Genomic DNA, 17,572 nt, shown 5'->3' on the forward strand with positions numbered 1-17,572 from the left:
ACGATACCTTTTTTTTTTTTTTTTTTTTTTTTTTATTTAAGAGCTTTGCGTAATAGTCACGCATTATGAAATTAATAATCGTAGGAAAATAATATAAGATTGTATATGATAAATTCTTGTCATCGGATAATAATAAATACGGCGGGTGGTGGGTATGGTGGTATAAAATCTCGTAGTTAGGTAACACGCGTATGGTGGCGCGTGCGATATGAAACTGTTATGATAAAAATACATCGATATTATGTCAGGTAAAACTAATATCCTATTAAGTTGCATACGATAACGCCATAACATCCCGATTACAATACATATTTATATATCCAGTTGCAAATTAATTATTATTTATATTACATCGTCAATAATGCCATAGTGTGTGATACTCGTATTATTTTACCCGAAAGAAAAATTGTTTAACTAATGGTAAGCGAGAGAGAAAGACAGAGTGAGAGAGATAATCTTATCTCCATACACACAATTTGTTATCGAGCATGTAAACGAATATTATTTTACCTTTTTCCTCATTTTTTATTCTTCCTCTCCCTATTCTTACCTTTTTTTTGAAATCTACTCTAGGTAGGAATAAATGAAAAAAAAATATGTCAACGTTTTATCCAACCGGACATCTAACATTTCTCATCTCTCTCTCTCTCTCTCCCTCTCTTTCTTTTAATTTTTCTTCTCTTTCTTCCCCCTTTCAACTTTTACGACAAAAGAGGACGAGGATAATAAAGAACGAAATGAACGAAAAAAAGGAAGTAACAAAAAAAAGAAAAAAAAGAAAGAACAGTGTCAACGAGAATTTCTTTTCTTTTTTTTTTTTATCCCATACTTTTATGGAATATCTCTTGTTCCGCGATAAAGACGAAAATGAAATAGAAGAAAGAAAAGTTTCGAGAACCTCTAAAAAAACCCTCTCTCTCCCCTCCCATCTTTTCTCTCCTTTTTATATCTGCACAACCGTGATTCCGAGATCATAAAAAGTACAATTACTTAAAGGATATGCTAGTGCGAATGAATGCTTCCGGGGGGTGAGGGGGAAAAGTCGAAATTGCTAAAGTTGTTTAAAGCAGTTTGTTTTGTAATTCTTTTGGATTCTTTTTTTTCGGTTGTTTTTTGTTCGTATTATTGCGTTATCATTTGAACATACTTACACGTTATAAAACGTTTTACATTTTGACAGGAAAACGAAGAAGGGTACTCGTCGAGAATCCAAACGTAGGGTGAACGGTAGCTCCAATGGTATGGGAATTTTACCATCCGATTACATCGATCGTGGTGGTGATAGTCTTCCTATCAGTCTTGACACCTTTGCAACTGTCAATCGTCATCTACTTCCTAAAACTTGTCCGGTAAGTTATAATATATTCTGAATAATTATGCGTTTGGGGTAAAAGTTATCGCCAAGCGTGGTTTATCAAAGCATATATATATATATATATATATACGTGTTTATTAATATAAATGTAAAATAATGTAATTATTGTTGCATCATAAACCGTATAAAATTATTTAACGAAAGGTGATCGATCGCGAGCTAAATAAGAAACAATTTTAATATAAAACGAGTTAGCAATTGGTAGTATGTGTGTGTGTGTGTGTGTTTATCATGGATAGAAATTAGAATAAAATGAGAGAAAGAGAGAGAGAGAAAATGAAATTCTTATGGGATTTCCACAGTAGCAGCCCGAGTATATTTCTCTCTCTCTCTCTCTCTTACCCTTCAATTTTGAGATGGTAATAATATTTCAAAGCCAGGTATAAAACCGCATATCCCTAAAGGATGGGGGTGGGGGCACGTGGCAAAGACGACGAGGACTGTCGAGGGCAGTACGTAAAAAAAAATAAAAAGAAATAAAGAAAAAAAAAGGGGGAAACCCGTTTCCCCCTTAACTTCTGAATTTTATCGTTCGTCGCTTAGCTACGTGTTTTCGATCGAGCCATACAAATTGCAAAGTCAGTTGCAGATCATTTCTCTTAAAAGACTCTTTAAAAAGTATATGAGATTTTTATCCGACGGTTGATTTGTAAAATTTGCAAGATAGGCAAAATTTGATTATATAACTTCCTTTTTTTTTCCCCTTTTCCTTTTTTATCTTTTTCTTCTTCTTCTTCTTAGTTTTCCTTCGAAAAAAAAGTAAAGTTCAATTTTCAGCGTGGAATTTTCATTGGTCCGAAAACTTTCAACCGGAAAGTTTCATTCATTGCCTAAGCTTGGCTACTGGTATACTCTGACGACCTAAGGAATAATTCAAGTAACATGTAGAAGTTTCCGGAAATTGTCCTGGGTCTTATCTACCTTTCTCTCTCTCTCTCTCTCTCTCTCTCTCTCTCTCTCTCTCTCTCTCTCTCTTTCTCTCTTTCTATCTACGTAAAGTTCATGAGTGGGCGTGTATGGGAAGTAGAGATCCTTACCTGAAGTACTTGGTACGTCCGACCACGAGTTAAATCGATCGAATTTACTACGAGCCCTTAATTTTCTAACGATTAGGTTTTCCAATTGAAATTCAACGATGATTCCGCATGTAATTACTCTACGAGGGGAAAATAAAAAACCTTCACCGATAATTGTCTACATTTCAACAAGTATCTATTATATATATATATATAAACCTTTGCAAATCGATTTATAACTCGATATAGTATTCTACGCGTAGTTAAAAGAGTGTACTTTAATTTAATATAAAAATCATGAAAATCCATTTGCTAAAAGTATTAAAAATATTTACCGAAACTTTTCAAAGAAATTGCAAAGATGCACAATTTACAACATTGCATTCTCTGACATTTTTTCAAGTTTACATGCTAAATTTATAACTCGATATAGTATTCTACGCGTAGACAAAAAAGTGTACTTTTATTTAATTCGAATAAATTAGTAGTTATAGTTATATATATAAAAGATAAAATCTCGTTGGTCTCGCTTCACGCTATTGGATTAAAGTTGATAAGACATTTCTAAAGCGTGTGCTTAGAAATAGAAATAATAATAATAATAATAGCTTATTTCCTAGCTTTCGGTAGGGATTAAATAGGACTTTAAATTTGTGTAGCACTATTAACTTACGCTCTAAATAACACGTGACATGGATTAAGAGTTACGGCAAATTAACGTCAGCTACGTGCAATTAAACTAAGTTGTAATTAGTTATATTATTTGCACACTATACGTGATGGGGGACTGTCCAAATACATATATAATAGATGTCAAAAAATCGATATATATATATATATCTAGTAAACAAAAAAATTATTATCCATATTTTGTTCAAGTCGTGATGCAATCGGAATGCAACCGGATGCAAGTTCGAAATGCAACCGGAAAACGTTATCTGCAATTCATGTTAGAAAAGAGCTGAAACTCGTGTTTTCGTTTTGTTTCTTCTTTTTTTTGTTTTATTATTTCTTTTATTTCATAAGTCGTACTAACAAGCTATTTGCGTTAATCGCATTTTTATAATCGCCACAATCGAAACAATCGTAGCGAGTATAATAAAGAAAAAGGAAACACAAGAGATAATAGGGAATAAATTTGATTGTTGAATAAAAATTTGTCGGCATATAAATATTACACAGACTCTCCCTGCTAACAATGAGCTTAGATTAAGACGATATTAAAATGATCGATGCACGGCTATATATATTAGTTGATAAAAAGATCACGTGTTCGAAAAACCATATCGCAAAACCGATTCGCGTGGGCGACTTACGTTAAACGATGGTGGTAACCATTCGAGCTTATCGAATTAATTTCTACTGCAACACTTTTTTTATTATGCAATTCTTTCTTTTATTAATTTTTTTTCTTTAATTAATATGCAATCAATTCGCAGATAGTTTTGTTCATTAGAAAGTACGCGTTAAAGTATTTAATCAATATTCAAGCACGCGCGAATAAAATTTCAATATGTTCGACGATTTTATATAATGAAATTCTAATAATCTATCTATTTGAAATATGATCATTTACGTCATAATAATATGTTACGATCAAATTATACATATAATTAAAAAAAAGAAAAAAAAAAAAGAAAAAAAAATGGGATCATTCGTTTGACGATTGTATAATTAAAACATTAAAAAAAGTGGTTAAATCGAATGGAACCATTCGAGGGTGAACAAATGACGTAATTTTGCTTGTTCAGCCGGATCCAAAATGGGAATTTCCACGTACTCGATTAACGATCGAACAAGTCCTAGGAGAAGGCGAATTTGGACGAGTTTTACGAGCCAAAGCTATTGATATCGGTGGTTGGCCTGGACCAACCACTGTAGCTGTAAAAACACTAAAAGAAGATGCCTGTACTTCCGAACTGGCCGATCTTCTCTCGGAGTATCAACTTTTAAAAGAAGCTCAACATCCTAACGTTATTCGATTGCTCGGAGCTTGCACTTCACCAGGTGGTCCAGTTTATCTCATCATTGAGTTCGCTGAATTTGGTTCATTAAGGTTAGTCAATCTAAATTTATTCTTATTTACACATTTAATATTCTCTATATATTAAATAAATATTAAGTTGTGGTGCGGATGAAATTTTCAAAAAAAAAAAACAGAAACAAAACTCAACATCTTTGGGAAAATCTTACGCACCAACCAAATACTATTCAAATATTTGTCCAATAGTTGTTTGGTCAATTTGAAAACGAATATACTACTATCATATACTCTTGAGAGATTATTCCACGTATTCCAAATACGTGAATTTGTTCGAACCCCCCTAGTGCACTATATATGTAAATTGTCTGATAATAACATAGTAGTCGAAGCGAAAAAATATAAGGAAAATTCCTTCTCTTTCAAGTACCATAGGTATTTTCTATCTAAACTCTCGAAATGTGAATGAGTCGTGAGAAAGAACGCATAAAATAAGTCTCTCTCTCTCTCTCTTATTTCTTCGCGAATTATACTCATATGTATGTATGTATGTATGTATGTATGTATGTACGACTCTATGCGGAAATAACGCAGCAAATTCCGTAAATTGCATTTTCCCCGTTTCTCCTCCTTGGAATTCCATTCTTGAAAATAAGAGCCCGCCTACCGTTACATACAATACATCCATGAGAGAAGAAGAGTGTCCATACTTGATAATTAAATTTTTCATCTAGTTTTCTATATATTTATTCTTTCGACACACATAGTAGATAGGAAGTAAGGTAGGCACACATTCTGCACGTCTCGACAACAATTTTTCTAGAAGATAATTAAAAATAAATCTTCTCTCATTTTTTAAGTTAATCCCCTTTTATATATATATATATATATACACATTTTCTTTCAATGTAACTCGCGTGAAATTATTTTTAATTAAATTTAATTCTTTCTTTTTCTATTTCAAATGGGGTAGAAATTATTTAAGACGCAGTCGACATTTGGAATCCGAAGGAAGAGTTCTTTGCTTGACGTCAATTCTTTCAACGTCGCCGAATAATATCAGAGAGGAATTGCAATCGGTCGATACTTTGTCGAATTATACGATAACACCTCGCGACATTCTATCCTTCGCTTGGCAAATTAGCAAAGGGATGGCATATCTAGCAGATATTAAGGTAACTTTTTCTTTTTTTTTTTTTAATAATTCCCTATTAAATTTTTTCTCACACGGTGGTTGTAGTCGCACACATTTCTTTCGCGAGAATGATTTATTGCCGACATTTTTTTTCCTAATTCAAGAGAGAAAATCCCGTCCACGATACAAACGATGATCTATGGCATTTATAAACGAAACACGTAAATAATATTACTATGACCATGTGAGAAAAAGAAAAGGAAAAATTAATTAAATCATTTATTTAATCGATTGTATTTCTTCTATGTTTTTATTCAGTTGGTACACAGAGATTTGGCTGCTAGAAATGTACTTCTAGCTACAGGAAAAGTTTGTAAAATTTCGGATTTCGGCTTAACTCGTGACGTTTACGAGGATGACGCTTATTTGAAACGAAGCAAAGGTCGAGGTATATGCATTTCCATTTCCTTTCACTGCAAAGTGAAATTTTCATTGATATTATTCTCTTGGGATTAGACAAACACTAAAATCTTTTCTCTACCTATCTTAATTAAGTTCATTTTCCAGTCAATTAATTCCTGGTACTTAACGATTGTCTTTCACGTAGTACCCGTTAAATGGATGGCACCGGAATCCTTAGCAGATCACGTTTACACCAGCAAATCCGACGTTTGGAGTTTCGGCGTACTTCTATGGGAATTGGTCACTTTAGGTGCATCTCCGTATCCAGGAGTAGACGTTCATAATCTCTACAATCTGTTGAGAGCCGGCTATCGTATGGAGAAGCCAGCTAATTGTTCTCAACAATTGTAAGTAGATTTATTTTAAAATTCCATATTCATGGGATCTAGAAATATAAATATTTCTATCGGAAAATTGGTCGTAAATCAAGTTTCAAAATGAATGGCTCGAAGTTTGATAGAAAAGTTTCATTTTGAATTTGTTTCACCCACAACTCCAACTTTACGAAAATATGAAATTTATCAGAGTTACAAAGTTTGATGTTTTACGATTGCAGATATAAATTGATGGTTTCGTGCTGGCACGAGGAACCTGGTATGAGACCATCCTTCAAGGAACTCACCTGTCATTGGGAACGTATGTTAGAGGATGGAGTAGAGTACTTAGATCTGAATCCAAGAACCGTCCACAATCAAGCGTACTTTGCTTCTCTTCATGCATTGGATAGTCCAACCAGTTAGTTGTAATGATTTTATTTCTAATTCGTTTTCAGATTTTTGCGTTAACTTATTTAATATATTTGTATTTAATTTAGGTTCGGGTGACCAAGGTATAGAAGAAGCTAAGGTAAATATTCTAAGAACAGATACGGTTAACTACCTCAGCAAACCATCTTCGGAACCCGTAACGAAATGCGATAAAGTAGACAAACTTCATGCATTTTGGCAGGAACCAATATGTTCTTTTCCAACTGAAGCTGTTAAATCACCCTACGTGAATGATCGTCCGCCGAGTTTGAACACCAATCATTACGAAAGTCCAATTAAATTAAGGAATACCAGTGTGACCAGTAACAGCGAAAATGATCTGAAAACGCCATCAAATGAACGGCCGCAATCTTACATAGATATGCAAGGAAAGAAAGCAAAAGAAACCGAGGATTTATTGGTCTTCGGTAGCTTAGAAAGCAAAGATGACAACGATAGTACTAATTGAAGATTTATTTACACTTCAATCTGTCGAGAATTTGGAAACAATTTTATAGACAAGATTTTTTAAATTGATCACAAGATGATCGATCAATGATATTGACGAGATGATAGTGAAGAGGTCGATGAAATATGATACAAAAAAAATGATTTTTCTAGAAAGAATATCACTGAATGTAACAGAAAAGAGAGTCATAAATCGTAGTTATACGATTGTTATACCAAAAAGATAGAAGAAAAAATTGATCTAGATTTAAATATTTTTGTGTGTATAAAGTATTTTTTTTTTTTTTTTCTTGTAATTAAGCGAGACGTCAACTCCTTTTCTTACTATTACTATTACTATTGCTATAATTATTACGATTAACTATTATTACTACTACTACATACACGGTGATTCTCGATTATAAAGCTTATTTATATAATTAATATATATATATATACATATATATGTATATATATATACATCTACATCTATAAATATGTCTACAATATACACGTATATACGATATACATAATATAGTGAACGATTGTATGTACAAGCAAACGTACAAAATTTCACCACGTGCACATTGCTAATCGCATTTGAGAGAAAAAAGTCATTTCTCCTATGAGGCTTGTCAACAGTGCATTTGAAAGATTTAAATGGCTTCCTGGTTTAAGGATCATTATGTGAATCTTCGTTAATGATCGAAAATCTTATTGTAGGAAAGATGAAAAGTTTTTTTGTTTACAAATGCACGCACTCGTGACTTCATCGTTTAAAGCTTTTTCAGCGGTGTTGATAAAAACTGGAAAATGGCAATGATTAAGAGAGACTTTAATATACGAATATAAAACTTTTTATTGCGGAGAGTAGGTTTTTTATGGGGAAACACACGCTCACATAGAAAAAAAAAAAACGCTGATACATACAACACATATACGAAGAAGACTGGATTTCCGTACCTTATTCACAAAGTCATTTCTTTTTGTATTTATGTAAAAAATAAAACATTCCATTAGCGTTTAGTTCTCTTTACCTCGTATCGTTGTAAGTGCTGCTTCGTTTATTTTCGTTTTTTAATTTTTTATTTTGTTACTTCTTTTGTTGGATAGTTTTATCAGTGCAATGAATTGCAGTGCCATTATTATTTTATTATAATTAACACGTATGGATATAAAGAGAGAATGATTTGTTTATTAAAGATTGAAATAAAATCCGTAAGAGAGAAAAATGATCATCGTAAACATTTATTAAACATGGTCGTCGTTATAACACGGGGTATAAAAATGTGATAAATTAAAAAATGTATCGTTGTTAAAACAGCCTTGAGTAATACGAAACAAAACATTCATTGCTTTGCTTATATGTTTTTCTTCTTTTTTCTTTTTTCTTTTTTCTTATTTCTTTTTTCTTTTCCAATACTAATTGCAAATTTATACTACTGCTCGTCTGAATCCAAATGGACGGTAATATTTATTCCATCTTCAATTTCGCTATACTTTGTTTTCAACATATTATGCTCATTCTTTAAAACATTCATAGACGTAGAATTGTTGTCCTCGTTATTTAAATCTTGATTTGTAATATTATTTGGTGATACTACGGATGGTAAAAGATCGTCTGAAGGATAATTAAAGTAATAGATATTTTGTTAAATACATATTATTAATTGATATACACATTGTAGATATATTTTATATAAATATAGTAATAGAAACGTACCAGTTTCATCGGCACTTTTGTGATCGCTAGTAGTGCCATCGTCTAACATCTCCATTTGTGCTAATTTTATACTTTCCAAGAGTTCCTCTTTATTCGATAAACCAAAAAATGTAACGTAATCAACTTGATGAACCGTTCTCACTAATTTTGCTAATTCTTCAGGCATACGAAAACGTTGAAAACGTTGCGCCTCGTCAGGCAAATCTGTTGGCTTACAATATGGCAATTGTAAAATGTAATACCTTTTGTTTCTTTGCCCATAATTTTCTCTAATTAATTGTAATATATAACTGTCTATATTCTCGTATTTAATTGGTATATGTTTATTAGATGGAGGTGATGTCACAATGAGAATAATGTCAGCAGAATTAAATGCGGTTCTACACCAAAGTTCAACGTCCTGAAAAAAAAAAAAAAGTCGAATAGAGATGATCGTGAAAAGTAATGTAGTATTTTTTACGTTGACTTTCTTTATTACCTTTGATACGGTTTCCGAAATATCGAACATATCTATCATAGCATTAATATTACAGCATCTTAAATATTTTGTTAATTCTGTCATTACCGTGATATGTGATTCGCGCGTTGGCGAATAAACTATTAAACAATTTGGTTTCTTTCTGTCCTTCTTTGCTAGATTTTATTTTTAATTCAATGAAATAATATCATTTATTATATATTAATGATTATAAAGACAATAATGAAATTTGATACGATATTAGGGAGAGAAGCATGATCCTACCATTTTTTTTACATAACTTATATATGTGGTAAAGCGCATATAATATCACAGGTGGTATCCATATAATGCTAATTATCATAATGAGTAAACGATGCGATGCTTCTCCTGTAAATTAATATTTAAAGATAATCTCATACAATTATTTATAATAAACATCAAAGCAAAAGAGAAAATACTACGTACTTATACTTATGAATGGTGAGGTGGCATTAATACATCCATATATACTGCAATTAGGATGCATGGCCGCAACTTTGAAATAATAAATTCCATCAAATATGGAAAAATTATATTTTATATGTTCTCCATTTTCTGGCTGAGAAAGGTTTATCTCGTTTGTAACACCAGTACTATTATTTGTTAACCAAATTCTGTATCTAGTTACATTAAATTTTGCAGGAACCGGTTGTATATATAACGTGAAGAGCAATGCATCAGAAACATCTATGTAAATGAATGGTAAGTATGTAGTAACGTCATTATTTTCGTCTGAAAACAAAACATTTTTATTCAATGTTCTCCCATCGTATAAGATTTTATTGTATTTTATTCTGATAATTCAATTATTTACCAATAGACTCGTGATGGGGAATTATAAAAACAAGCTTTTTACTGTACTCCAATGTTTTCCTACTCACAAAGTACTCCAAACGATAAGGACTACCTTCATAAGATTGATTTGTAAAAGGACACGATAAAAAGAATTTGTTAGGTACTGAATCAGTCGTGTTTCCATAAAACGCAATATGCGTACACGTAGAAATATTTTCATCCATCAGACTTTGATAACGTGTGGTTAACCCTAGAATTAAAAAAAATATATATATATATATTATATAATTAAGAATGATGAAACAAAGTCCACTATAGATATTTACTAAGAAAATTTATGTCGGTAACTGATAAATTAAATGTAGTTGCTTTTCCCTGAAATTCCCCTGTACGGCTAACATAAGCAGACAATTGAAATAGAGCCGCATACTCCTCTGAAGGTACATGATTCCACCCATCGAATCTAAGTTTAATGCAATCTAAGGAAACAATAAAAAATAAGTAATGTATAAATCATGATTATGCATATATCGGTTACTAAATAACTCAAACTCTTACCATTATTTTTAATCGGTTTGAGCAGACACCGAGAACCTGGCACTGGCTCCGTAGTAAACTGTATATAAATATATGCATGTATATTATATAATATATAATATAAAATATATATATATATTATTACATAAAATAAAAATAAAAATAAAAATATACATAACTAGGTCTGAATTTAATGATAATAAACATAATAAATCACTTACCACATTTTCGCAATAATTTGGATAACAGTACTGAGCATTTACATATTGTGTCACATAATATAATGTAATTATGAGCAATTTAAACGCGTTGTACATTTTCAGGTTAAAATACAATGCACAATTTTAACGTAAAGCTTCTAAGAATAGAAGCCTTTTTAATCCTAACATATTTATTCTATTAATATATTTCTTTGTGGGAAGTTAAATCGTAGATTCTTTAGCTGACTCAGTCTATAGATCTTTCTTACATTATCTGAAAAAAATCAAAACAATAGACCAATAAATGACGCGACCCACAAACGCTTGCAATGCACTCGATGCACTCGATGCATTTTTTTTCCGACAGAAGTGCGCTCTGGCGGACGTCGAGGTAACCAAGAAGAGCGCTGATTAATGCAACGCGGGAAAAATTCAAATCTTTTTCAAAAATACCGTCGTAAAGAATTAATATTTTAATTAACAAAAAAAAAAGCAACAAACTGTCCATAGAATTAAATTTTTAATCATTGTATTTATTAATGTTAATCTCTTTACAGTATTTCCCAAAGTTTCCAATTAATACAAAATACATTTGCAATAGTATTAAACGTTCGATAATGCAACCTTGAGTTAAATTAAATTCAACGTCATTGATTTCAATAATCTAATCAATGTGTAAACATCTCGCGTTATGTTGAAAAAAAAAACAGTTTAATCTCCTTATTATATCTAATTCTTTAGGCCTTTTATATGCCTCATGTGATAAAAAAATCTAAGTAATTGAGTATATATTAATGACTATTTTAATTAGTAATTAAAACTGCATAAAATTCTTTTTCGAGAATAATAATAATAATAATAATAATAATAATAATAATAAAAGGAAAAAAAAAAGTATTTTGATTAGATCTGAGATGAAGATTGATCGTTAAAATTAAAACGTTTCTTCAATCCTTTCCAACACTTGTAATAATCCTCATCCAATTTATTACATAGTTTAGCAGACCATTTCGTGCAAGTCATACTATAAGAAGTTTCAAACATAAATGCCTGAGTACCATCAGCAATACGTTCGGGGATGAGTTTACTGTTCGTAGCACTTTCGAAACATCGAGTATCAGGACCGTGAGGTGTCATTATCGAGTGCAAGGACGCTCCACCAGCTTGGAAACTTTCCTCTTTTGCCTCGTAACTTCCTTTTATCAGTCCCATAAATTCGGCCATGCAATTACCTGTGTCAAACATACATCTATTGTTTCTTCTTCATTTTTTTTTCTTTTTATATATGAAAATATTATAGATCATATTTTATAGACAATGATTTATTTTTATAACAGATGGCTAGCGATTGATATCTACGATAAAAATCTTTCATTTATCGTGCATCGAAGTGTTCATTTCATATTTAATGCCGAACGCACCTTGTTAGATTTTCTATGATTTTTATCAGTTAAAAGTTAAAATTAGAGAAAGTTTCGAATGGAGTTCTTCTTACGAATTTTCAAACATACGCATGCACAACACAACACATGCATTCGTATTTCATTACCAAGCATCTCTAATTAATGAATGCATTAACGAAAGATTTGATCGATCTTCTTTATCTTCATATAAATAAATACTCTTCGATTTTGCATAATAAAAAAAAATCATACACACACACAGAGAGAAATGAAAATAAAACTAGAGAAAAAAGACTTTCACGAGGTTTCGTTTCTTCTTTAAAATAGACACAAGTAATATTTAAAAATATGCAAAGTAAGAAAAAGGAATAAAGAAAATCGTTCAAATGATTGACATTTTCGAACGTTGTCAAAGAAAAAGTCTGTGTTTTCTCTCGATATCTAGATTATACAATTTTCGTAAGCGTTCTTCTAGAACGACGATACCACCACTGTCACCACTGCCATCACTATACCGATGAACAACGTCACTCGACCGAAAGACGTAATTATCGTTCGAAGGAAATGAAAGAAACAAATGAAAAAGAAAATGCATCGAGTATCTATCTTTCTATATATCTCTTTGTGTATGTGTATATATGCATAATTATATTCTTCTAAAATAGTAGTTAGAAAATAGTTCGTATGGTATTATTAACCTAATCAAAATGAATACTTATATTTTCTAGGATACAATTTTCCAGGCAATAGGACACAATGTTATATCATTGATTACTATTTCTAATCAAATATAAGTATTACATTTATAGAAATATATTTTTTCATTGACAAATTGTGTGTTGAATATAATATCGATAAACTTGAATAGAAAACAATTTGTTTAGATCCGATCGAAGAATATAAAACTTTCTACTTACGATGATAGTAAGGAGGTCGAAAGGTGTGTTCCTGAACCGACCACCTGGGTGGAAAAATGACAAAGTCGGCAGCAGCAGTGCCAGGTTTATTCGAAGGACAAGTAAGTACGGTGAAAATCGAGGGATCCTAGAGAAATTTATTAATCATAGCAATTTCATAGAGAATTCTAACTTTCTTTAAATGACATTAGAAATCTCCAAAGAGAACTTAAGTATCGATTATCATTAAAAAAAAAAAAAAATGTATTCGATACTTACACAGTGATCGAAAGAAACCGAGTTGATGACCATAAATCTTTCAAGGTCGTACTTATATGGTACATAATTCCCATGCCAAGCAACGACATCGAATGGACTATGATCTTGAACGCTGAGAAATAATTTACCTTGAAACTTGGCAATTATTTTGTAATCAGTTTCACGATCTTCGAAGCAAGCAACCGGGGTTTGAAAATCTCTTGGACTGGCTAAACCATTGGCACCTGGGGGGAATCAAATCAATATTTTAATCATTCATTGGAAACTTATTATTATTTTGATAAGAGAGATGAAAATATATTATTTAATTTTAACCGATTGGTCCCAAATCTGGAAGTTGGAAATGATTATCGAAGACCTCGAGAATGTAACCTCTTGATGGACCAAGAACCGTTACGGAGAAACGCATTCCTTGCTGAATAACACATATTTCATTGGTTTCGCATCGGATTTTGCCGAATTCAGTGGTTATCAACAGGACACCTAACTGTGGTACTGTAACATACAAAATCTATTTGATCGTTTTTATATATTCTAAGTATTAAATTATACGTACCAATTAAAAAATCACCATCGGCGTTATAAAAAGCTTTATCTTTCATCGATGCGTTGCAGAGATAAACGTGTATTGCAATTCCTTGACGAACGTGACAATCGCCACCCCCACAAATCGTATGAATACCTTGAACGAAATCAATTTGAGGATCTTGTCTTGTTGGTAAATCGAATGGTTTCCATCTCAATTGATTTGGATCAGGTTCTATAGCATTCCAATCGTAATCGAGATGACCAACATCCTTTTCTGTTAATTTTTTAAATGGTTCGTGAACGACGGACGGTCTGATTCGATAAAGCCAAGATCTTTTATTTTGCGAGCGTGGTGCTAATCAAGACAAATCAAATATTTACAGATAACGCAATTCGATTCGTTTTCATTCTAATATGAAAAATTAATGAGAGAATTAGACTTACCTGTAAAAGCTGTACCAGAAAGTTGTTCGGCATAAAGTCCGTAAGGACATTTTTGTGGATTGTTTTGCCCATGGGGTAAAGATCCAGGACACCGTTCGTCCTCGCTTGAAAATTCACAGCCAAATCCTGACAAATACTACGAGGAAGGGATAAGAAATATTGATTATTATAAATTATATGTTATTTTTAAATTATTTTATATATATATATGGAAATTTCCAAATACCTTCAATTCGTGCTGCATGATCGCTCGGTTTCTTTAATAATAAAAACTGTGAACACTCCCACAGATATCTCTCATTTTATAGAGATTGCGATATGCAAAATATGTTTATCGGAATAACCGTATCACCCAATAATATGCGCGTATGCGAAGGCACGGCTGGTACGAACAGGTTTTTCCGTTCGATTTCATTGAAAAACAATTTCCAACGTCATTAGAATTGATTAAATAATTAGCCAAGCCTCGCGCAAATCGATACACAAGTTTTCTCATTTTCTCGAAAGCTTTGTATATTCGCAGTTTCATCAATCCTATTCTTTTGAAACATCTCGTGTTTGAAAAAAAAGAAAAGGAAAAGTAGAACAACAACAACAACAACAAGAAAAAAGAAGATACGAGAAATAGGAAAACGTAGGAAAAAAAAAAAAGACAAATCTTTTCTCGCTTATCTTATCTATCTATCTTGTTTTACGAGAGATTATCGTACGTCACGCGAACCTCATCGAACACACTAACAATATATGAGATTTCTAACGAAATCGATATCTAACGCGTAACGCGGATATATGAGGTAAGAGTATTATATTGAACGAAAAAAAAAAAAAAGAAAATAAAGGATCATTAAACACATGAGAAAGAAATTCTCTTTATTCGCAAGATCGCGTGTCATAATCATTATTATCTATTCGTAAGTGAAACTTCTATTCGAATTTTTCGTTATTCGCTTTTACTTCGTACATTTCAAACTTCTCGATAATTTTCTAATTATTTCCTTTCTTTATTTACTTATTTATTTCTTTCTTTTCTTTTTTATTTCTCTTATAAATGTATATCCTGCAATTAATATTTACAAATGATATGAAAAACGAAGATCGAAATAAAGCGTGTACATAATGCAATTAAACGTATATATTTACGAGATAGATATTGATCATATAAAAAGGAATCGTTAAAATTGTTCACATTCCTTCGATTAATTCTAGTTATTGTTAGTGAAAACGAAAACGATTTATCCATAGGAGTTCGCGTGTTCGTGCCATAAGAAGATATTTCCTTTTGCGAACACATCTTACTGACCAATCTCTAATCGGTAAAACTCACTAACTCGAGATTTTCACTTCGTTGGTAGAACCATTAGTTACTGTTAGGTGAAACTCATTTGAGTCACGCAAATCGTGTCGTTGTAACTTCTGCTCTTATTTTTTCTCTTCTTCTTCTTCTTTTTATTTTTCTTGTTCTTGTCGTTTATTTATCATCGTCTTGTTTTTCTCACAACGAAATACTAGAAACGAGTGGAAAGAAAAATAAATCGAGAACCCCTCCCTGTTATATATTATATTTATTGAGCCACGAGCGGTTCAAGGCCACATGATATTTCATTATACAAAAACGTGCGCGCGATAAAATCGATAAGGAAAGAAGAAGAAGAAGAAGAAAAAAATCGCAAAATTACATGAATGCTGATCGAGAAAAGGCGTTTAAATGAAAATCATGACTCACGAGTATGGTAAATAAAGTCGGTTGCTCTAACGTGTTTATTAAAACACATGCCTTATCTTTGTGCAAATGTGATTTATTTACTGATTCGTTGAAATAAAACTCTTTCGTGATTTTATTCTTTTTAGGCCAGCCAATAAGAGGCAAACTAGAACTTTTTGGGATTTTTTCTTTTTTCTTCTTTTATTCTTACGTCATATTATGACATGTGATTTGTTGAACAATTAATAATCATTAATCCCTGATTACGATTCTAACAAAATATTGAATGACCAACAGATGGAGAACGCGAGAATCGTAGATCTCAGAAACGACAACCAACAAAAAGTGGACCTCTCATATTCAGTGATTTCGCAATAACGTAACGACTGGTTTTCCTTTAAAACGATCGAATCAACAACGTTACAAGTTGCTTACAAGTCAGAACGAAAATAAATTCCTAGATAAGGTAAATAAAAAAAATCATATTGAATTTTTAAACTTCACGAGAAATTTTTGGAATAATCCTTACGCTCAGCTGTTATATTAATACACGTTCAAGATTTTCTAACCGAACAGGAATTAGGAACGAGATTAGAGAGTTCGATTATATATAAAATAAATAAAAAGAACAAACGTACAAAAAAAATATTCTAATCAGTTTAATGAAATATCAACATTCTCTAATTACCAATGATACAATCATTTTTACGATCGCTGAGGTAAATCAATTTACGTATCAATTTGCGTTCTATTTTTTGTCCTCTATAAAAAAGAAATTATGTAATCTAATAAGGAAAAAGATATTCGAAGTAAAACTTTAGGGAATGAAAAAAAAAACCAGAGGGAGGGTTAAAAAATTTGCCAACTTTTCACTTTCTTTGTTAACGATATTAATTCATTTAAAGGTAACGACCATTTCGAGTTAGTATTGCTCGAACGCTTTCAGTTATCGCTATTCGACCAAACTGCCCAGTGAAAGGTAAAACGAATGATGATAGTATATATACATACCTGTGTATACAGATGAACGCTTATATATATATGTATATATCTGTATGTGAGTGTGTGCTGTTAGTTCAAAGAGTTTTACAGTAGGTTTATTAACGTTGCATATGCATGCACGAAAGTTACGACGAAATAAAAGAATATTCGCGTTATTATGGTGACTTTAACGCCCGAACAAGCGCCAGCAGTTCTTACTACGTTTTCTAGTATCCACCACTGTTACTACTACTATTAAATATTATTCCTATAATACTACGCGTAAGTAACCACACACTTCTATATTATTTACGATGCGTTGACATAATCATTTTATGTGAATTAAATTCTCTTTCGTGTAAAAAAGCAAACTCGTAAAGATGTCGAAGACTAATCATAACTTCATTATTCGCCTTTAGATAA

General features: G+C 31.7%; 3 protein-coding genes across 4 annotated transcripts in view; 1 reads left to right on the forward strand and 2 right to left on the reverse strand.

The window, feature by feature from the left end:
- The window catches only part of LOC106791228 (proto-oncogene tyrosine-protein kinase receptor Ret), a gene marked incomplete in the record, with an annotated part of 38,391 nt that extends 30,312 nt beyond the window's left edge, over positions 1–8,079 (forward strand). The window contains 8 exon segments of the mRNA XM_014756725.1: positions 1,181–1,349; positions 4,143–4,447; positions 5,346–5,547; positions 5,826–5,955; positions 6,115–6,316; positions 6,526–6,704; positions 6,784–6,815; positions 6,918–8,079. Of these exon segments, the coding sequence (XP_014612211.1) occupies positions 1,181–1,349; positions 4,143–4,447; positions 5,346–5,547; positions 5,826–5,955; positions 6,115–6,316; positions 6,526–6,704; positions 6,784–6,815; positions 6,918–7,184 (1,486 nt within the window).
- Positions 8,080–8,394: 315 nt separating this feature from the next.
- LOC106791229 lies at positions 8,395–11,262 on the reverse strand. 2 transcript variants are annotated; one of them, XM_014756727.1, is made up of 9 exons: positions 10,938–11,262; positions 10,738–10,795; positions 10,506–10,658; positions 10,199–10,429; positions 9,811–10,116; positions 9,628–9,732; positions 9,364–9,518; positions 8,886–9,285; positions 8,395–8,762 (listed from the first exon to the last, which is right to left on the reverse strand). In XM_014756727.1, the coding sequence occupies exons 1-9, from the start codon at positions 11,031–11,033 to the stop codon at positions 8,602–8,604; spliced, it is 1,665 nt and encodes a 554-aa protein (XP_014612213.1). In that variant the 5' UTR covers positions 11,034–11,262; the 3' UTR covers positions 8,395–8,601. The 2 variants fall into 2 exon arrangements, with proteins under 2 accessions (XP_014612213.1, XP_014612212.1); XM_014756726.1 differs by having other exon boundaries at positions 8,395–8,783.
- Positions 11,263–11,643: 381 nt separating this feature from the next.
- On the reverse strand, positions 11,644–14,743 carry LOC106791206 (homogentisate 1,2-dioxygenase). The gene is made up of 7 exons (XM_014756691.1): positions 14,693–14,743; positions 14,467–14,602; positions 14,051–14,377; positions 13,810–13,989; positions 13,495–13,718; positions 13,237–13,363; positions 11,644–12,148 (listed from the first exon to the last, which is right to left on the reverse strand). The coding sequence occupies exons 1-7, from the start codon at positions 14,708–14,710 to the stop codon at positions 11,820–11,822; spliced, it is 1,341 nt and encodes a 446-aa protein (XP_014612177.1). The 5' UTR covers positions 14,711–14,743; the 3' UTR covers positions 11,644–11,819.
- Positions 14,744–17,572: the final 2,829 nt, after the last annotated feature.

The sequence above is a fragment of the Polistes canadensis genome, unplaced genomic scaffold (genome assembly GCF_001313835.1).
Source record: "Polistes canadensis isolate GaletaPanama2010 unplaced genomic scaffold, ASM131383v1 scaffold_292, whole genome shotgun sequence".
Taxonomy (NCBI): domain Eukaryota; kingdom Metazoa; phylum Arthropoda; class Insecta; order Hymenoptera; family Vespidae; genus Polistes; species Polistes canadensis.

What these genes read in the sequence shown, in the direction of transcription:
- LOC106791229 (XM_014756726.1), bottom strand. Translation starts at nt 11,033, where the DNA reads ATGTACAACGCGTTTAAATTGCTCATAATTACATTATATTATGTGACA. An exon ending in CAAATTATTGCGAAAATGTG is followed by an intron (nt 10,796 to 10,937) that starts GTAAGTGATTTA and finishes ATTTATATACAG; the next exon opens with TTTACTACGGAGCCAGTGCC. An exon ending in CAAAAGTGCCGATGAAACTG is followed by an intron (nt 8,784 to 8,885) that starts GTACGTTTCTAT and finishes ATTATCCTTCAG; the next exon opens with ACGATCTTTTACCATCCGTA.
- LOC106791206 (XM_014756691.1), bottom strand. An exon ending in TTCTGGTACAGCTTTTACAG is followed by an intron (nt 14,378 to 14,466) that starts GTAAGTCTAATT and finishes TGTCTTGATTAG; the next exon opens with CACCACGCTCGCAAAATAAA. An exon ending in TCGACCTCCTTACTATCATC is followed by an intron (nt 12,149 to 13,236) that starts GTAAGTAGAAAG and finishes TGTTTGACACAG; the next exon opens with GTAATTGCATGGCCGAATTT.